The sequence below is a fragment of the Salvelinus alpinus genome, chromosome 17, assembly GCF_045679555.1.
Source record: "Salvelinus alpinus chromosome 17, SLU_Salpinus.1, whole genome shotgun sequence".
Classification (NCBI taxonomy): domain Eukaryota; kingdom Metazoa; phylum Chordata; class Actinopteri; order Salmoniformes; family Salmonidae; genus Salvelinus; species Salvelinus alpinus.
In genome coordinates this window covers 22,608,925-22,630,364 of record NC_092102.1, presented here as the reverse complement: position 1 = coordinate 22,630,364, position 21,440 = coordinate 22,608,925, and the positions used below count along the sequence as shown (strand labels likewise).

The following is a 21,440-nucleotide window of genomic DNA, read 5'->3' as shown; positions in this document are numbered from 1 at the left end:
GAAGGTGTTCCTAATGTTTTGTACACTCAGTGTAAATCTGAGGTAACAGGTAAACAGTCGGCTGAAATGAGAAGCTTAGCATGGTGTGCTGTGGGGAAACAAACTTCAGAGTCCAAACACTCACCCAGCTGGGCATAGCAGACTCAAGCACTCTTCAAATAGAGGAACACTGATTGAACATCAAACCCCTCAGGGGAACTAATAACTCTAAACACCACCAAATACACAGTCAGTCAGCTACTACAACATTAGATCAACATGATAGTAACTAAGATCAAATACAGCAGATAAACCTCTCATGCCTCAGCCACTGCCCCAAAGGCAGACAGTGGGATGGAAACACAACAACTGTTTGAGGAAGCAGAAATAACTTGGATCTTCAATTTCCTGGATTAGCTCTGTCCTGTATCTCAACCGTGTGTCTAGTGGTTTTCTGGACAAGGCATCCCATAGTTAGGCTTAACCTGTTTTCATTCAAAATGCATTAGTGTCTAGAATGGAAAGTTGACCACTGGGCTCAGTGTAAACAGAACTAAAAATCCAAATGAACAAAGCACATCAACAAAGCATCAGACTGATATGAGACAAACACAAATGATTTCTGGTCATGTGTTTGTCTCTCCGTTGTTGTCATTTCAACATGTCCCATAAGGGAGCTGGCTTTATTTGCCAGGGCATTAGGCTAGCCTACCCAGGGACAAAAGCATGTGATGTGTGCAAATGCTCCTAATGGGAGAAACATGGAGGTGGGAGAAAGATTATGTACCATACAGCTGTACTGGGGTTATTGGCCACATTTGGCATGGTCTGATATGGTTACAGTATGCTTGTACAGTGAAATAAATTACAATCCCATGACTGAATATACCAGGTCAAATTGGGCAGAACTGAATGTGTAGTATTTATAGGTTTATATAATCCAGGAAAGCCTTAACATGAGATTAATTGCCCTGTATTGTCCATTCAACTCTTTGCTCTGAACATTCAATAGCACACTTCAAGTACCCCAGAATCAGCATAACAGAAAGACATATATCAGGTCAAGTGGAAAGAACAATTGTGTTCATGCTTTTTTGGTTTCTGTGCTGTTCGTCAGCAGGCAGGCAGCCCTCTATGTCGCTCTGCTGCAGGGGTCTTTTCAGTGCATGGAACCGGATGGCAAGAACACAGCGGGGGCTGGGCACTGCAATGTGCTGCAGTGCTCCAAGCTTTGTACCGCACACCCACTCTCTCTCTCTCTCCCTCATATACTTCCGCTCCGCTCCGCTCTTTCCTCTCATCATCTGTCTCCCTTATTCTCCATCTCTTTTCACTTTCCTTTTACGTCCCCTTCCTCTCCCATCTTTTTTATTTTCTTCCTAATAATCCCCTCTATTTTTGTCTTTCCTCCATCACTCACTTTCTATCCTATTCTCATGCTCACTTTGAGCACACATTTCCACGGGGTGTGTGATGAGGTGCCCTGGTCTTGGTTGCTAGCAATGCACAACCGTACCGTCCTCTCCTCTCCTCTCCTCTCCTCTCCTCTCCTCTCCTCTCCTCTCCTCTCCTGTATTTTTCAGGGTGACACTTCATCAAGGAAGGAATGTTCACCTTAATCATTTGGTATGTCCTCTATTTCCCTCTACTGTCTCCTGTATTCTTTCTCAGTGGTAGCAATACAGAAGGGCTGGATAACTTCTGTGAATATTCATTGTGCCCTTCTGCATATCATTTTATCCATTCAAAGCCTTATATTTTCTCATTATAAAGCTCTGGCTCCATTTCAGTCCATTCAATTCCTCTCTGTAGTTGTTTTAATGTAATCCAATTCTAATAGAGTTTTGAGTTTGGTTTGGTGGAATGCTCACAGTGCAGAATTGGCTGACATGCGGAGCTAAGCACTCTGCTAACTGTGGTGTCAGGGTGACAGCAGTGTTGGCTCCGCTATATCGCCTTCGCCATCAGTAACAGGGGCGCACTAAACACCCCGTGTCACACAATCTGGGAAAGGGGGTGTCACACCGAGAGGATGAGCAATGACAAGACTCCTGACACTTCTGCTGATCTGCCTCTTCCTGAGGTGCTATACACTCAATAGGTACAAGGGATTGTATTCCTGCAGAGGTGAACCCAATGATCTATTAACCCAAAAGTCCAAAGCTTCTAAAAGAATGAACACATAATGTCTCAATTCAAAACAATGGAATTCAAATGTTTTAAATTAGACTTATTTCTCATTACCTTCAATGACCTGATGGTAACAAAAACATTAAAATCTCATTTGTTACAGTGCATTCGGAAAGTATTCAGTTCTCTCACATTTTCCACATTTTGTTACGTTACAGCCTTATTCTAAAACGGATTAAATATATTTTTTCTGTCATCAATCAACACACAATACCTCATAATGACAGAAGCGAAAACAGGTTTAGACATTTTTGTAAATGCATTAAAACCAAAAAACAGAAACACAATGTTATATTAGTATTCAGACCCTTTGCAATGAGACTCGAAATTCAGCTCAGATGCATCCTGTTTCCATTGATCATCTTTGTGATGTTTCTACAACTTGATTGGAGTCCATCTGTGGTAAATTCAATTGATTGGACATGATTTATATATGACATGTCTATATAAGGTCCCAGAGTTGACAGTGCATGTCAGAGCAAAAACTAAGCCATGAGGTCGAAGGAATTGTCCGTAGAGCTCCGAGACAGGATTGTGTCGAGGCACAGCTCTGGGGAAGACAACGCAGGAGTGGCTTCGGGACAAGTCCTTGAGTGACCCAGCCAGAGCCCGGACTTGAACCCGAACGAACATCTCTAGAGAGACCTGAAAAAAGCTGTGCAGATACCATTCCCCATCCAACCTGACAGAGCTTGAGAGGATCTGCAGAGAAGAATGGGAGAAACTCCCAAAATACAGGTGTGCCAAGCTTGTAGCGTCATACCTAAGAAGACTCAAGGCTGTAATCGCTGCCAAAGGTGCTTCAACAAAGAGTAAAGGGTCTGAATACTTTTGTAAATGTGATATTTCTGTTTTTTTTTAATTATAGATGTGCAAAAATGTCTAAAAATCTGTTTTTGCTTTGTCATTATGGGGTATTGTGTGAAGATGGATGAAATTGTTTTTTTTCTCATCAATTTCAGAAAAAGGCTGTAACGTAACAAAATGTGGAAAAAGTCAAGGGGTCTGAATACTTTCCGAATGCATTGTATATCACAGGACATGTCTGATTTTTCATGACCTTATTCATGATCTGTCTCTTTCATAGGAGTGATTGGATAGTAAAGTGCCATACTATTTCATTCAACAGTCAGGTTCTATCCTTCAGCTGCTGTGATTGGTCCTCTGACTGAAGACCACCCTGATTCCAGTCCTGTTCTATCCTGATTACAATACTCAAATTATTTTAGCCAACAGCGAGATATCCACTGTTTCAAATCCCGCTATGCTAATTCTATATAAGTACTTTTTAGGCTCCTTCAGACTTCAGTGGTTCTCAACTTCTCATATTTTCAGTCTTATAGAGGACAGCAGCTAATACTTGGACACAGTGAGGGGTGTCATTGCAGCGTTGCTATTAGCAGCTGGGTTTTCTCAGCAGTGCTATCTCAGTGTCTTCCTCAGTGTGATGTCTCTACCCTGCTGGGAGTCTCTCAACCTCATCCCCAGGATAATGTGAAGAGGAACAGTCTTCCATAATTCCATGGGTGTCAATGATCATTAAAGTGTTGTTGGCATAATCATTTACCTCATCTGAAAAATATACATTAGTTCATAAATTACTAATTTTCCAGAATGCAAAATCTAAGCCTATTATGAATAGTTTGGTTATTTTTGAAAAATGTATGTTAAACTCACTGAGTCTAGGCTACGCAGTAGTAGGCCTACTCCAGAATCGGCATGGTTATGATTTTATTTGAATATGATTGTTCTGACTGTGTTTTAATGTGTGATTCATTATGGGTACTTGCAAGCACAGGAAGGGATGTGATAGTTGCTGAAGTCGCTCACAGAATTGGGGAAGTACTACTCATCGTCTATCACTATGGTACTAAGATGGCAGTGCTACAGTGTGTGTGGTGTAGTTAAAAATAAAAAAACATTGGTTTGAAATATTGAGGATGGGACACACTAAAACAGCTTTGCAGTCTCTCAGAGAAAGAGCCACCATGCTCACAAAAGGCAGAGAGACATGAATAATAAAGTGGGTTTTTCCCTTTTTGGTCCACAACTGCCACGGTATAGTGGATATGCTCACAAAGCTGCTATCGTGTCTCTGGGAGATTGGGTCAGACTACTATAGAGCAAGGATATAGGGGTCAGCAGCTCTGGTCAGGAGAGGATGGGTCCCCAACCCTCCCTAGCTTTCCTCCTGTCCTGCCTACTGAGTGGGAGTATCCTTTTCAATGACAGAAAGAGGACATGGTCTGTAAATCCTTTACAAACACAGATTCTTCACACTACTCTCCCAAACTAATACTGAACCTGGTTTCCAGATTGAGTAAATAGCCTACAACTGTGGAGAGCAGAGCTGCCCCTAAAAATAAACAGCAAATCACTAAAAGATCATCTTCACTCATTTTACAGTACTATCTATAAAGATACAGTACTATCTTATTAGAAACGTCGCAAATCTTTTAGATAGGCTACAGATTAAAGAAACAGCGCCTACTGCTGGCCGATGTAAATTATTCAAACAGAAAAATGTCAAGGTCATAATCACATCAAATGACATCACAATGAGCAAAATAGAAAAGTGTAAATACGCCTCATATAAGCCGCAAGAAAAAATATATTTATATTGAAAATACCCCATCTGTCTGTTAGATTGCGTTGTGTCCAGTAGCCCTTCATAAAATCTTTAAAATGCCCTTAGCCTTCACTTTCCTCTGCGGTTCCTACTGTGTGACCACTGAGGGGTGAGAGAGAAACCCTCCTCTTTCCATGGAAGGAGATTCCTCCAGCCCTGCATACCCTCTCTGTGAGATAGTTCACTGGGGCTGCAGGCACAGACTGAGCCCCAGTGACCTATCAAGTTCTCGACACACCATTTCTAATTAAGACAGATCAATCTCGACACACCATTTCTAATTAAGACAGATCAATCTCTACACACCATTCCTAATTAAGACAGATCAATCTCTACACACCATTTCTAATTAAGACAGATCAATCTCTGCACACCATTTCTAATTAAGACAGATCAATCTCTACACACCATTCCGAATGCATGTGTTATCTAAGCAACCCAAATGCATGCATCATATTACAGAGTATTCACATACAGCTGCACACAAAATGAGAGTCCACACATACGAGTGTGCACATCGTCCCCTTTTGGGATTATCATTATGCAGTACATTTGTTTCACCGTGAAATGATGCACCTGTCCACCTGACCTCTCATTTAAACCATCAACATCAAAATTAAAAATTTAAATAAATGCCTTGTCCCAGGAAACTTCAAGTTTGCTCTGAATTCACAAAAACTGCATGGCTATTTTAAGTCCCCCTGCCCCATGTCAGCAAGATGCTGGGGTCTGGGGAAACTCCACTATCTATAGACTGAAATGGGATACTGTTGCACTTGACAACCGTGTGCACAGAGAGTAACTTGGCTTGGAGCATCAGAGTCCCGCTCTAGCCTTCTCTCTCCTTCCCTGTAAAGTCTCGATTATGTAAACATTTAAAAATAAAAAATCTCTAAATGAATTATCAATTAATTAGCTCCAATATGTCATTATAATTATATCAGAAAAAAAAGAACTTCAAAAGCATCCCACCAGCCCAACAGTAGATGTGAAAAGCAGTTTACCTTGTGTGCTGGGTCTCTTCCTCCTCAGGGCAAACGTCTCTAGAAGCTTCAGGGCACTGAGATAGATAGAAATAAAGAGAATGAATATTCCTTCAATAATTACTTTCTCTTGTTTCCAGTGTTAGAATAATGGACTAGTGCATATTTCTAGAACACTGTGGACTCTTGCCTCACATCCACACACACCCTAATGGATTACTACAGTAAATTAATACAAATCAGCTCCGGGGAGGGATAAAAACTACACACACAGAGCAGTTTTTTCTTCACTCGTTCTGCTGCTTTTTTTAATGCTGTATCAGCCTGTATCGCCACCTCATTGGCTAAGCTGCCCTTCAATAACATAAGTGCTGTGCTTTAATTGGGAGGGGGCAGTTTCACGGTGCATCAGGACCGCTCCCGCCAAGCTCTTCTTTTCTCTAAAGTGGACAAGAGTGCCGAGCTCTACAGATTCATACACAGAGCGTAAAAAAGAAGGGAAGGAAGGACATGAGAGAAACAGAGTGAGTGTTAGGAGGGAGAACTAAGGAAAGTAGCAAATCAGTGAGCTGCTATAGGACAAACACAGGCACGCCGAGCTAGGATTCAGTGTATTTCCTTGGTTAGGATTTTTGAGACACAAGCAAAGACGACCACTACATTTCTGCAGTGTGTGATGGACCTATGCAGTACAGTGATGTGTCAGGAGGCTCAGGCCAGATAAAAGGGAGACTTCCCAGGGCTCGCTGCTGAGTACAGTCTAATTGCTGTGTTAGGGGGATGGGAGGGGGTCAAATGCAGTGATGCCCGAAAGACATCCAGCCAGGAATTGAGGAATCAAGGTAGCCGCAGTGTACCCAGTGACAAATGCATTTTCCTCATGAATTATTGAAGGTGCCCCAGAAGGCATGGGGAGTAGGTGGGGGCAAAGCCAGGCAGCAGGCTACTGCTGTCTTTTCACTAGAAGACCTGTCAGACTGTACACTGTCTAGCTAACTATTGTACACTCGCATTATCTTAAACATATTTTGGTTTATAGTCATTGTTAATGGCAAAATATGCTATTCCTTTCAAGTAATATAACTACAGGCAATCCAGCGAAAGGATGGCTGGTTGTGTGTGCATTCGACTCAAGTTTCATGTTGTAGAGGGCTTGATGTACTGGAGGGCTTAAACATAAAATGGTTCTGTGGGTTTGACTTTGTGGTGTCAGATTCCCTATACCCTTCCCCCCACCCTCCCTTACATCTGGCGCCGGCATCGTCTTTCAGCTGCTTTTACAGTACAATACACTCAAGATCAACATTACATCATACAATACCGTGGCCATATCTGCCGCAGCTGCACCCCGCTAAGTCTTTTGTGATGGTCATAGCATTAGAATCACATTAAAAGGTAGCGTTCAGAGTCCGCAGCATCAAGCTTGTGACTCATGAGCAAAGCCTGATTCACAGCCCTAGTCAGTAGATGAAGAGATGGGTATTAGGAATGACTAAATGTATTTGTTCAGATCATCTGTCCTCCTGTATGGTATGACGGGTGATATTGATACATTTAGTCATAAGGTGAATGTGATCGATAGATGACGTAACACCATTTACACTGGACAGTCAATCTAAACATATATACAAATTATAAGAACCACAGGTTCAGCGAAATGTATACAACACATTTGATTTTATTACTGCAAAATAACAATCTAGTTTTCATAAGTCATGCTCATGTAAGGTACAAATAAAAAAGCTTAACACATTTTTAAAAGGGAACAAGTCTTCATTTTAACTGTGAATATTCAGTCTACAATATTTTAGAAATATACAAGTTTAGAATATTACACTTCTTCAGTTTTCCCACTTTGTAGTTATTGCACTGGTGTTCCAGATATAAAGATGTCTCTTGGTGGTATAAGTTCTAGGCCTTACATGAGCACATTACAGGGTATTTACAGCATATGACAAATCTGTATAGATCACACCACAGAAGCCATGTGGAGAAAACTATAATTGGTGCCCCCATCTGGTGGAGAATAGCTCTACTAAAGGGTCATAATTAACATGAAAATATGCACTTGTAATTTCAGAGAACCATCAAACACAGGGGTAAAATAAAGATTAGACGGTAAAGGATATGATTCTTAAAGTAATGTGCTATATTTTGTGATTTAATTTATTAACTTTTGAAAGTAAACATTTCAGCAAACTTTGCACAGGTGCATATCCGTATGCTGAGTAAACTTGGCAATGAAATATACACGCTGTGTCAATCAGCACGATATGGTCCGAGTTTGATTTCACACAAAATCCATTGTCATAAGAGTTGAAAAACACAGGCTTGGAGCCTATGACAAAAGGTGATAGAGAATATAACCATAACAAATGTCCCTGAAACATGATTTACTTTGGTGTACAGAAAACATCAATGGAAACTTGGTTTCCCTGTGGGTTTTACAGGGAGAGTATACACAGTGATACTTATATCTGTGGGCTGGAATACCTGCTCAAGCATCTCCTCCACTTTATCCCAACTCAGTCGATCAAGGCCACAGCCGATGCTGTATAATAGAAGGATAGGAAAAATGGAAGTTGAGTCAGCATACCAACAATATGCAAATTAATTAAATGTCAACATAATGGTGATTTTTTTGTGTAGAATGTATTTATACAAACCGAGGCATTGATATTCCAGTTACTCCATTTTGTAAGCAATGAGACTTCATGTCCTCGAGGCTCTGCCGTAGGTTGTCATAGGTAGGTTTGTGGCTGTATTTTTCTTTTGTAATCTGTAAGACAGAGACACCACAAAAGATCACAAAATAAAAGGCTTTATATGTTTTAGTTGGTTGGTATATACCGCTAAGCATCTTACCAGGTAGTACACAAAACGCTTGTTTCTTTTCAGTACAGCACATTGCCCTGGCACCTTCTCTGAAGTAAAAACCAGTAGACAGTGATCTTGATCAATGACATTGGCTTATGATATAAACTATGCCTTCTATCTGTAGTGCGAACTTTGAAGTGAAAATGGCACATCACAACAGACTTCCATAGAATGCAGAGTGCATAATAACAAACATGAATACACAGGACTCACTCTGTTTCTTCAGCTCATCTACTCCACTAAATTGTTTCTTGAATTTGACAGCGATGCCAGCCCCCATGCGACAGTCCTCGCTGATACAATGGGCCAGGACCTCATCTTCACGACAGGAGAACAGGTCCCCCTTCACATGACGCAGGCTCCAGCCGCCTTCTGCATTCTGGCCATGAGAGGGCAGCATTATACCATATGACGAGACATCAAGTACATAGCTAGTTATACCAAAGACTTTCTAACCTCTGTCCTTTACCTTAGCTCCAGATAAGTAGTTAGCTTGCTGAGTAGGACTGTAACAACATAATATGGGCATTGTTTAAATGCCATTCAACGGTATGCCGGCATTACCTACTAGCTAAATTTGGTGGTTTCTAGACAGATTCCGACCATACGCTTGCTTACAGCTGCACTGGGGTTAGACAGGCTTCCTGTTTAGACGATGACAACGCGGAGCCAGCACGATAGGAACACGTACCTCACTCCAGGGATGACAAATGTGTTGTACTCCGAATTGTCCCAACTGCTACATAAATAAGATTGAACGACTTCTAAAACACTAGAAGTCGTTCAATCTTCTTGGTGTAACATTTGGGATAATAGGCCAATTCAGAGTACAATGCATTTCTCATTCCTGGATTGAGGTACATTTTCCGAGCCATTTCTCGCGCTGGCTCTGTGGTTTCAATCTAAACAAGAAGCCGGTCAGACCCAGTGCCGCTGTAAGAAGGCGTAGGCTCGAAATCTATTCTGGCTAATTTAGGTGTTTTTATGATGGCCACTTACCTTATATTTGTCAATAGAGCTCACTGGCTCTTCAGATACAGTTGACATTATACGACAGGTAAACTGTAATCAACCAAGTAGAGGGAGGGATAGGCAATTGTTGTTAAAATGCAAGCTAAATGAAAGTACATTTGATTATTTGAACCTGCAGTATTAGCTAGCACTACAACAAGCACATTTGGCTGACTATTGCATAAGGCTAGCTTTGATGTATTTTTCTTAATTTAGCAACTTACTGAGCTAGCGTCAAAGTCGTTCAGTTTCTCTTTCAATTTAACCAAAATGCGGACATTATCAGCTAGCAATCGACTTCCTCTTTGTGTCACAGCTGGGATTTCGTCCCAGCATATCCAAGGCGAAACTGCTTAAACCTATCCAATCATTTCATGTCAAAGGTAGGAGGAGCTAGAGGTCCATTATGCTCGTGCTCCAGTACCTCCACCATCAATGCTGAAAGTGAATACTGTCATAAAAAGTCGGACATTTCTGAGTTTCATAGATTCGACTCGAACGTGGCATAAGATTTCAATATTATCAGGTTATTTTATGATATAGTGATGATGTAGCCACGAGCTACGCTGATACCGCGTTCAAAAGAACTGGGAACTCGGGAAAAAAACGAGCTCCGACTGGGAAAAATCAACTGGGAATTCGGGCCTCTTTCTAGAACTCCGACTTTCCGACCTAATGATCACTGACGTCATGATTTGACCTCGTATTTTTCCGAGTTTCCAGTTGCTTTGAAATAGGCATTAAATGGATAGTGCATTTAGTCAGGGGCCAGGGCTATATAATAGGCTTACATTCCATACAATAGGTCAACATGGGTGTTTATTTAATCAGTAAGGCCCGAGGGGTGTGGTATATGATACCATGGCTAAGGGCTGTTCTTATGCGCAATGCAGAGTGCCTGGATACAGCCCTAGCTGTGGTATATTTGCCAAACACCGCAAACCCCCGAAGGTTACCTTATTGCTATTATAAACTGGTTACCAATGTAATTAGAGAAGTCTAAATAAATGTTTTGTCATTACAATGGTTTACGGTATGATATACCACAGCTGTCAGCCAATCAGCATTCAAAGCTCGAACCACCCAGTTTATAATTAGCCCTTGATCATCACTCAGTTACATTACATTAGGCATACACATAAGTCGTTGGATGAAGGCGTCTTCTGTATGGGGAAGTTTTGTTAATAGCCGCAACACTCGGTCTGAACATTAACACGCATCACTTGTGGTATGGGTTTTGGAAGCATAAGGACCATATCTTTCATATTAGCGAAAAATAATAATTTAAAAGTTAAATTGATACACACCTTTAATTATAGGGTTAGGGTTCCCACACAGCCATATTTCCATGTTACAGCGCTTGTTTATGATAAACCGATAGAAGACATTGTGGACTACCTGTGCCAATTAGCTGTCTGCATCTCCGAATACCTGTGTGGGGAGCCCACAAACGTGTTGTCACTGAAATATTGTTGGCTGTAACTGTTTTAAAACAGTTTACAGTAAGTGCATGTGTATTTTGCATTTGTTTAATTATTTTTTAATGTGATATGAAAGTAGAGGGTTATTTTTTTAGAACCGTACCGCAATTGAGAATCGATTCACTTTTAGATGGTGTATTTGGCTGTTTTGGCTTCCAGAGCCAATTGAGAATCGATTCACTTTTAGATGGTGTATTTGGCTGTTTTGGCTTCGAGCCAATTGAGAATCGATTCACTTTTAGATGGTGTATTTGGCTGTTTTGGCTTCCAGAGCCAATTGAGAATCGATTCACTTTTAGATGGTGTATTTGGCTGTTTTGGCTTCGAGCCAATTGAGAATCGATTCACTTTTAGATGGTGTATTTGGCTGTTTTGGCTTCCAGAGCCAACTGAGAATCGATTCACTTTTAGATGGTGTATTTGGCTGTTTTGGCTTCCAGAGCCAATTGAGAATCGATTCACTTTTAGATGGTGTATTTGGCTGTTTTGGCTTCCAGAGCCAATTGAGAATCGATTCACTTTTAGATGGTGTATTTGGCTGTTTTGGCTTCCAGAGCCAACTGAGAATCGATTCACTTTTAGATGGTGTATTTGGCTGTTTTGGCTTCCAGAGCCAATTGAGAATCGATTCACTTTTAGATGGTGTATTTGGCTGTTTTGGCTTCCAGAGCCAATTGAGAATCGATTCACTTTTAGATGGTGTATTTGGCTGTTTTGGCTTCCAGAGCCAATTCGCCCTTTAAACAGAACATGTAAGGTCCTAGGACTAAGGAGTAACGTTACACTTCTTTTAGTCCAATATTGGGCTAGGTGTTTATTATGCAACTTCATACACATTTACTGTTCAATGAATATGGATTTTAAGTTCAACACACACAAAAAGAGAGGTGGTGCCCTAAAGTTCAAAAAAATTTAAAATGGTGCCAGAAATGTAATAAGACTGCTACCGGTGTACTATATTGTCAGCTCTATTGAAACCTCATCAAGTATAAGCCCCAAAATCGGATGGATGCTTTGTTTACCAGCAAAACATAATTGCAAAATAAACTCTACAATCTGCCTCTGCATGATGTCTTTCAATCATAATGAGATGGAGAAAACTGGTCCCTTTCACTGTAGCCTGCACATACAAAATGCAATCATGAGTAGTGGAACACACACAACCATCAGGGCAAACAGAAACACATTGATATGTACACATTAGGGATTTCAAAAGAAAATGGTGTGTTATTTGCTGTTTATGGAGAGAGAAGGAGAGTTATTAGAGCAGTGATTTCCCCCTCTGGACAAGAGTCCACGTGGGCATGGTGGTAGTGTCTGCCGGCACAGGATAGCTGAAGCTGCTGGTAGATGGATTCAACTTTTGATTGAAAGTAGTCCAGAAACTTATTGCAGAGGTCCAGCTTCAGAGCTCACTCCAGAGCTCTTACGTCGCCGTTCATTGATCCAGTCCCCAGGGTTGACATCCATTTGCAGCATCTTCATCACCCACTTGTCTTTCCTGGCCCCGTCAATGAACTCATCCAAAGACAGCTCCCCTGACGGAGGAGAGATAGTTAGCATTACCCATTAACTAGTGAAACCAAAACACATACACCGAAGGAAAAACATTACTCACCCATGGTCCAATTTTCAAAATACTCTGGAATGTGTTACACCCATTAATGACTAAGTCGCTTTGGATAGAAGAGCCTGCTAAATGGCATATACTGTATATGTCTGTGTGTGTTACACACAGTCATAACGACATGGAAATCACAGTGAGAACCTGTTAAATCATTAAATTATTAAAAGCACAGATCAAACTGTCAGAGAACAGTAAGGGGGTAAAGAAAACATCCTCACCATCTCCGTTTTCATCCACCAGTTCGAATATTCTGTCAACCACTTGATCTGGGGTCAGGAGGTTACACTCTGAATCCAGTTCTCCATGACAGGCTTTCTTTAGTCGGTAGATGGACTGAGAGAAGATAACATTTTGGAATTATATCCCATATGTATACTGTACATGTCTATAGAAATACTATATTTTATTTAATCATACACTAATCTTTCAACGACTGGAAAATGTTGGTTGTTACCTCTACAATCTCCAGCAGCTCTATCTTGTCAATGCAGCCACTTCCATCTTTGTCGTACATTTTAAAAGTCCACTTCAGTTTATGTTCCAACTTGCCCCTCAAGACCAGGTTAAGGGCTGCAACATACTCTAGAAAATCAATTGTGTTGTCCTGCAAAGGGGGGGGGGGGGGAAATCATAACAGATTGAAATGATACTCATCAATAAACACTGAAATGAAGAGAAAAGGTGTTCAACAGTTATCACTTGAAGGACCACATGTGGACACTGTGGCCCTCAAAGGCCCCCCATCAGATTACTGTAATCTGTATGCTACTCACTCCGTTCTTGTCGAAGGCGCGGAACATATTCTCAATATAATCCGCTGCCTCCTTGTTGTTAGTAACGCCGAAGAAGCTCTTGAACTCATGCATATAGAGTGTTCCACTTGGGCACTCCACCACAAACTTCTTATACCACTCCTGCAGCTCTGCAACATCAATTTCCTGGTCTGAGTCACTCTCCTCACTCAGTCGCTGACCCATCACGGAAATAGTAGTCAAATACTTTGAAGAGCCTCTTTAGTTGAAGGTGTTGTCTCATTTTTTATTGGACTCCTTACTTGAAGAGGTTGTCACTCATGATTTAAAGTTGTCTGTCAGTCAGTGGTGTAGCTCTACTCTTTAGATGCTCCACACAAAAAAAATATTATTCCAACTTTGTCCCCATTACCATCACAACTGCACCTTTTGAATCCATCCACTGTGTCTGTACTATTACTAAAGAAAAATGCTATGTTTCCATACATAAACAAAAATAGTGCAACAGAAACAGTGAGTTAGTATTACCCCTGGTCTGCCAATGCTGCACTGAGGGTAGAGACTGGGCAAGGACTGTTGTGGATCACATGACACAAGGGATTAGGAATACATGTCTGGATCAATTAGTTCATAGTGAGATCATGAGAAGATTTGCCTTTGTCCATCTCCTAAATATTGCTCAAGGGTCAGTATGGGAAATCCTGTCAGTCCAAGGCAAGTGAGCTGCTAGAACTACTGCAACAGACAGGTATAAAGATGTTTCAAACTGCTAACTGAACTGGTATTGTAGACTACTATAAACCTAAAAGGAAGAGCCGTTGACTTGACATCAGGGTAACATGAGGAAATTGATCACCCGAAAGAAAAGGTAAAGGACCAGTTTCCCAGACCCAGATTAAGTTTAGTCCTGGACTAAAAGGTACTTTCAATGGAAACTATCAATTGAGATTTTTTTCTCCCTCCATGGCGAGGTTTAATCTGGGTCTAGGAAACTAGCCCATAATGTCACTTCTGATTCAGATGGATTGGGTTAAATGCAGAAGACACGTTTCGGTTGAATGCATTCAGTTGTGCAACTGATTACATATCCTCTTTCCCTTCCCTAATCTAGCCAGGGTAGCCAAAATAATGGACAACTGGGAAATTTTACACATCCCCCAAGCATGATGAGACATTAATTACTTAATTAACTCAGGAGCCACACCTGTGTGGAAGCACCTGCTTTCATTATACTTTGTATCCCTCATTTACTCAAGTGTTTCCTTTATTTTGACAGTTACCTGTACATTGAGTCATATACAGGCAAGACCCAGTAAATTCCCTGGTGAAATATGAAGTCCATGAGCATCTTTAAGCAGATCAGTTTTGTCAAGTAGGTCAAGGTTTCCCAAAGTCGGTCCTGGGGCCTCCCCTGGATGCACATTTCGTTTTTTTTGCCCTAGCACTACACACAGTAGGTTACTTTCTAAATGTAATCTGTTACAGTTACCTGTCCAAAATTGTAATCCGTAACATAACTTTTGGATAAACCAAACTCAGTAACGCAATCTGATAACATGCAGTTACTTTGATTACTTTCCCCTTACGAAGCATTAAAAGAAGACAAGCATGTGTGTTACCAATTGAACCAGATCTATTGCAGGATAAATCAATGTTAAAGTTTACATAGCTGGCCATATATGGATGTTACATTTTACTTTAGGGGTTGGTGATGTAGGCTTCTTCTAACTCATCGCTTTCTACGACATATAATAATACAATTAGACTTTGTTTTATAATGTAAAAATATAATTTATCAGAATTCCAGTCATGTTTTACCCCTTGATCGTCAAGAATAGGACTTGGAAATATGGAAGTATAGACTAGCAAAATTGTTTTACCTGAGCATAACCCCAAAACAAAGGACTTATTAGCCAGCCCTACACTGTTGTTTATGATTTTGTTGTCATGCAGGACTGATTGGGCTCATTGATTAGAGTTGAAAAATAAATGCGCCGCTCATGAAATGGCATGCTTTGAGCACTACTCAAAAGCATGTGAAAAATGTTTGCTTTAGGCCGATTGTTTAACTTTTTGTTGGTGACTGGTTGATATCTTTATAATGTGCAGCTGTTTAAAGGGCAAATCCACAGATGAAACAATAGTAAAATGGTCACCCCTCAGTTTTTTACCAAAAGAGGCGGGATGGGCCTGGAGAAATGTAACCACTCTCAGATTAATAGACAGAGCTATGGATGCAAGGACTGACCATCCATGATATCAACATTATTGTTTTAACCATGTTATGAGGCTATACAGTGTTTGTTTACATTTACAATGTTTACAAACATTGGAGGAAAAGCAGCTTATATTTTGGGTTTTCATGGAGTGTGATAGTTGAACTAAGCTCATGAGGCATTTATAAGTTATATTCTTCAAGAATCAATGGATATATGTATCCAAAAATGGATGTAGCAACTACAGATTGCCCCTTTAAGTCTATCAAAAGCGTGCAAGTTTGCACATGTGTCCATTAAGCCTATGGATTCAAAAAAATTATTAGCATGAATTAAATTTAGCAATAAAAGACCCTCTTTTATTCCATAGGCTGGGATCCGCACTGTGCAGCTGTTACAAGAGCGCATTGTTCACTTGGCTGTCCACTGGTTTCAAAAACAATGATTGATAGGCAGCTCAAACTAGTTTAATTCAAACATTATTGGGTTCAAATACACATTTAGATTTGTGAACAGCTATCCACAACAACCACAATCCGTAAGGCGTAAATAGCTAAATGAGAGAACAGCAGTGTGATTCACAACAATGTGCTATGTAGATAACAATAAGTCATATCCGTATCGCCGTAGACTATACACCACTGCTGTCACCCTTACCTCCAAGTGTTTATTCAAATTGGATAATTTTTGGATGCCAACAGCAGTCATACCATTGAAAGACATAGCTTGGACGGTTAGCCTACAAAAGCTTATTCCTGATTTTTTCTCAAACCCATTTGGTGTGTCATCATAGTGGTCTCTGACTTCTGGTCAGATTCTCTCAGTTTGAACAAATTCAAATTTGCGCTTTTTTTTTCAATGCTTATTTGAATGACATTGGGAAAACAGAGAAGTGTCCCCCCAAAAAATGTGCAATCCTCCTTTCTGAATTTAAAAGTAATCATGTAATTTTTCAAAAGTATCTGTAATCTGATTACAATATTTCCCCTTGTAACGTATTACAGTTACCGTTTTTTTGTAATCCCTTACTCCCCAACCCTAACCACACAGCTGACTAAAATAATAAAAACTTGATGAGTTGGTTATTTGAATCAGCTGTGTAGTGCTAGAGCACATTAAGGGGACAAAAATGTTTCGATTTGCGCCTACATGTCGACTGTATGAATTTTACTGTTTACAGGCTTTGGTCTTCCATTTATATTTCGAGATTGAACGTTCGCGCGTTGGATGCACCGATTGGTGTCACCTCGTTAGGCAATATATTTTACACCTAATACTGGCTTGTCATCCAGTGTTGCCAAATTAGCGACTTCGTCGCTATATTTAGCGAGTATTCAGACCCCTCTAGCGACACATTTTCCCAAAAAATCGAGCGACTTTTTCTGGTGTTTTTGGAGACTGACGTGAAATCACGTATCGTTCTTACTCTTCTCAACGAGCAGCGGGTGCTGCCGTGGGCCCCACCCCGTCCCAAAGCGCTCACAGGCGGCCCAGTCCTCACACAGCAGTCCCTCCCAGCTGCAGTCAGAGCAGGAAATGTTCACCCTTCTGCGACCAGACTGCAAATGAATCACGCAAGCGGGAAGCCGCCGCTGGCTGATCCCGCCCTGGCTTACATTCAGGGCGGGATGTAAATGTAAAATGTTCTTTGTCTAAAATAAATCACTGCACAAAAATAAATCACTTAATTTGACTCACACAGCCTCAGTCACTTACTCACCTTGTCCACTGTGTGTGTGCCTCTCTGTGACATAAGCTAAACAACTAGCTGGCTACCTCATCATGTCTGTCTAAACTGTACACTCAAAAATACAGAAAGGAGTGGGAATCAAACCCTGAATTCAAAGGCTGGTTGAAGCCGTTTATTGGAGATGATACACGAGCATACTGCCTGTATTGTAAGGATGATTTCTACGCCAAACTTAGTGATGTAAAAAAAACAAAAAAAACACATGACAACTTAAAAACATACTCAAAAGGCAAAGCCTTATAACAGTTCCACCCAAAACAAGCTGCCATTTATGGTTAAAAAAATTACTATGCAAAAAAGGCAGAGGCCACCATGGCATTAGCTTTCGCTGAACACTGTTCCATGCTGGCATGTGATCACATTGGAGAAGCATGTTGAGCTGCTTTCTCAGACTCCACTGCTGCTACCCACTTCAAAATGCACAGAAATTATTAATGGTGTTCTAGCACCATACTTTCTGAAAAAGTTGGTTGCAGATGTGGGTGACCAGCGTTTCAGCCTCCTCCTCGATGAGTCCACAGATGTAAGTGTTTCTAAGTACCTGGGGGTTGTGATAAGGTACTTTAGTGACACCAAGCAGACAATTGTATCAACATTTCTGGTGCTTGTTGAGATGGAGGGAGGAGATGCCAAATCTATAGCCCGTGCTGTTGTGGCTTTCCTCGAGAAGTGTTGTCTTATAAAAGAGAAACTCCTGGGGATAGGGACTGACAATGCCTCTTATGACGGGGATTAACAATGGGGTCCATAAAGTGCTGAAAGAGGAGTATGGCCTCAAATATCTGGTTCTTATTCGCTGTGTGTGCCACTCTGCAGCTTGCTGTAAGTCATGCTTCCAATGACACCATCTCCCGTAGTGTGGAGTACTTGGTACGAGAGACTTATAACTGATTTTCAGTGTCTCCAAAGCGCAGGGAGGCCTACAAGGCCATATATGAGACCATCAACTGTGGGGAGAAACCTTTACAGATAACCAAGGTGTGTGCCACACGTTGGCTCTCCATTGAACCTGCGGTTTCAGGCATTTTGGACCAGTGGGAGGAGTTTAGGCTGCATTCCGCAGTCTCCAAGTCCAGTGAACACTGCTACATGGCTGAGGTTTTATACTCCATGTACAGTGATCCTCAAAACATATTGTATCTGATTTTTTTGAAGTCAGTGCTGGGTGAGGTACAGTTGGCCATCAAGGCTTTTGAGGGAGAGCAAGTAGATCCTCTTAAGCTACTTGACAGCTTGGTTAGCCTGATCAAGTCTGTGAGCAGCAGGGTGCTGAATCCACTGGCAAATGTTGATGTACTCAAAGGGCCAATAGATGGATACATCAGTCCCAAACCGTACCTTGGTTACCTTTTTGAGTCAAAGGCAGCTGAGCTCCACCTTGTGCCTGAGGATGAAATCAATGTCCGAAAGCGGTGTGTAGCCTTCACCATCTCCCTCACTAAGGAGTTGAGGGTGAGACTGCCGGACAACATCGAAGCATTGCAGTACATGTCAGTTTTCAATGTGGAGGAAACTCTAAAGCACAATAAGAGCCCTGGAGAAATAGAAAAAATAGCCAAGCTCCTTGGCTACTCCCCTGCAGGGATAGACAAGATTGTCCATCCCCTGCAGAGATAGACAAGATTGTCCAGCAATGGCGTGCCATCCATCTTAGTAAATGGAATGAGACAAAAAACACACTGGGCTTCTGGAGTGAGATTTGGAAGTTCATGGATGCAGCTGATATCAACCCGTTTCAAGAACTTGCCATGGCTGCTGTGTCTGTGTTGTCCTTGCCACACTCGAATGCTGAAGTCGAGAGAGTATTCAGCCAGATGAGTGTGGTAAAAAGCAAACTTAGAAATCAGATGTCCTTGCAGACCCTTAACTCCATCCTGTACATTCGATATGGACTGAAGCTGTCTGGTGAGACTTGCTATGAGCACCAGCTGCCTGATAATGTTTTGCAGCTTTTCGGTACATCAGCTGCTTACTCATTTAAGTCAGCTCCCTTAGTTGCTGAACCTGCCATAAAGAGCCTTGACCAAAATGACGATGACCCACTCTTTCTGTGAGCCAGCACAGCCTGTGTGTGTGTGTGTGGAGGGGGGTCTGGGAAAAAAACTATTAACCTGAATTAGGGCCAGACTAGTTACCATCATTTTCTCACATTGCCATTGACAGTTTTTTCTATGGTCTCTTTTTGGTCCATTTAGATTGTTAATGTATATTGTATACAAAAAAATGTTATGGTTAAAAATGTTCATGTTTTACTGTGAATTGTTGTAATACTCCTAAGTGGACCATAAGGTTAAAAACCAAACCAAATTAAGAAAACTAAACTAAGAAAATATATTTAAAAAATTAAAAAACTAAGTAACTCTGCCAGAGTGTCTCTTTTGGGTCACTTTTGCCGGTCCCAAGCCCAGATAAAGGAGGAGGGTTGGAATTGTGACGTTAAAAAAAACAAGAATCGACAGAAGAAAGTTCATTTGTAGTTTTAAACATATTTAGGGTGTTTTTTACTCACTTTTTGTCTCTCCCATGACATTATTCCTCTCTCCTACAGCGTCCATCACAATTACATGCACATGGCCAATTATGCAAATTTGGTGATGACTTCATTTAGCAACTTCTAGCGACTTTTAGGACAGCCAATAGCTACTTTCCTTACTGAGGAGTTGGCAACAACTAATCTCGTTAGTTAGGTGTTTCACCTGTGCTGGAGATGTGGCTGGCCCAGTGCTCTAGTTGGCTCTCCCTATTTTTTTATTTAACTATCCTTTATTGGTTTCTACCTGTTTTTTATTTTGCTCCACTTTTTGGTTTGCTTCCTGTCAAAGTTTGATGTGCGATTTATTTTGTTTGCCTCTTGGGCAAATTTAGTGGGTGTCTTTTAGGGCCCAGTTGTTGCTAGTCAACTTTCAGTGGACAACACCATGAGCGTCTTTCATAACGGCTTACTAGAACAGCACCTGTTTCATTGGGGTTGTTATTGAATCTTTGTTAGTTCCGACCTACATGAACGTGACCAACAAAGTGACTGAAACAGCAACCAACTTTGCTGCCATTCATGTATAGGCTAGAGTGGACAAATTAATGTGACGTTTGAGACGCTCTCACTAATTGATTGTACTCATTTGATTTGTGTGTGAGGTTGGAGGCATGTTTATTTCGACAAATAAACTTTTATAAACAATGACAACACTGCCGTGTTGATCTGAGCCTTGCTTTTGGAAAACCAGTGCCAGACTTTCAGCTGTCACATATGCACCTCTGACTTTACTCACTTTTTTCTAGTCGGTTGCTTCAGCCTTACCACTCAAACGAGCCCTAGGTCTACCTAAAGGTTAGTTACAATGTCCCCTACGTGGGATCCTCCTTTTTGTTTGCAAATCCGATTAGTCATAGAGGGCAGGCATTTGGTAATCCCTCTAATTAGGTGACGCTATTTATAGGACCTTCCTTGATAACCTGTGTACACATCAGCTCTGCTCGAGCCAAAATTAGCTCACAAGTACATCAATAGGAAAACATATTTTCGCATTCCATGGCTCAGTAGTAGGCCTAACATATTTCACCAGCTGACTGTCTCCAAATACCCTTTGTTACATCTTTGTAAAGATGAGTAATGGGAATATAAGAAACTATCAAAATTATAGATGTAGGAAGGTGAGGTAGAAAACCCCGTGTAGGACTGACTGTCCTTGTTTCCTATAATAGAACAATGTGTTGACAGAACACCCAGCCGAGCTCTTCTTGGCTCATGTAATGTGCTGACTGTTTCATAGGGACAGGGATAAGCGTCATTAGCCTACTATGCATGAGTGTCAAGGCCATTTGGAGTTACCGTCATAAGATTAAATGTTTTCTCTGAAAATGTACAAATAAGGATGTGATGTATAAAAAAATATGTATCCATAGTTGGCAAAAGGTATAACTTCCTTGATACAAATTAAGCATACC

At 41.0% G+C, this 21,440-nt stretch overlaps 3 protein-coding genes across 5 annotated transcripts in view; all 3 read right to left on the bottom strand.

Moving 5' to 3' along the window:
• LOC139542521 (synaptotagmin-2-like) overlaps nt 1-5,864 on the bottom strand; it is an 87,596-nt gene extending 81,732 nt beyond the window's left edge. Inside the window, exon 1 of the mRNA XM_071348059.1 lies at nt 5,803-5,864. The gene's annotated coding sequence lies outside the window, so the exon portion shown is untranslated. The remainder of the gene's footprint in view (nt 1-5,802) is intronic.
• The window catches only part of LOC139542523 (ADP-ribose glycohydrolase OARD1-like), a 45,063-nt gene extending 34,696 nt beyond the window's left edge, over nt 1-10,367 (bottom strand). Inside the window, exons 1-7 of one of the 3 annotated variants that reach the window (XM_071348065.1) lie at nt 9,894-10,367; nt 9,658-9,720; nt 8,872-9,037; nt 8,647-8,705; nt 8,448-8,560; nt 8,275-8,332; nt 5,803-5,858 (exon numbers count right to left, since the gene is read on the bottom strand). In XM_071348065.1, the coding sequence (XP_071204166.1) occupies nt 5,803-5,858; nt 8,275-8,332; nt 8,448-8,560; nt 8,647-8,705; nt 8,872-9,037; nt 9,658-9,705 (500 nt within the window). In that variant the 5' untranslated portion in view covers nt 9,706-9,720; nt 9,894-10,367. Of the gene's footprint in view, nt 1-5,802; nt 5,859-7,441; nt 8,333-8,447; nt 8,561-8,646; nt 8,706-8,871; nt 9,038-9,657; nt 9,721-9,893 lie in introns of those variants that run through there. The other 2 variants (XM_071348066.1, XM_071348064.1) reach the window with 2 other exon arrangements.
• Nucleotides 10,368-11,938: 1,571 nt separating this feature from the next.
• Nucleotides 11,939-13,858, bottom strand: LOC139542530 (guanylyl cyclase-activating protein 2-like). Its single transcript, XM_071348086.1, has 4 exons — nt 13,551-13,858; nt 13,232-13,381; nt 12,996-13,110; nt 11,939-12,688 (listed from the first exon to the last, which is right to left on the bottom strand). Exons 1-4 carry the CDS (start codon nt 13,752-13,754, stop codon nt 12,537-12,539), a joined length of 621 nt encoding a protein of 206 aa, XP_071204187.1. The 5' UTR covers nt 13,755-13,858; the 3' UTR covers nt 11,939-12,536.
• Nucleotides 13,859-21,440: the final 7,582 nt, after the last annotated feature.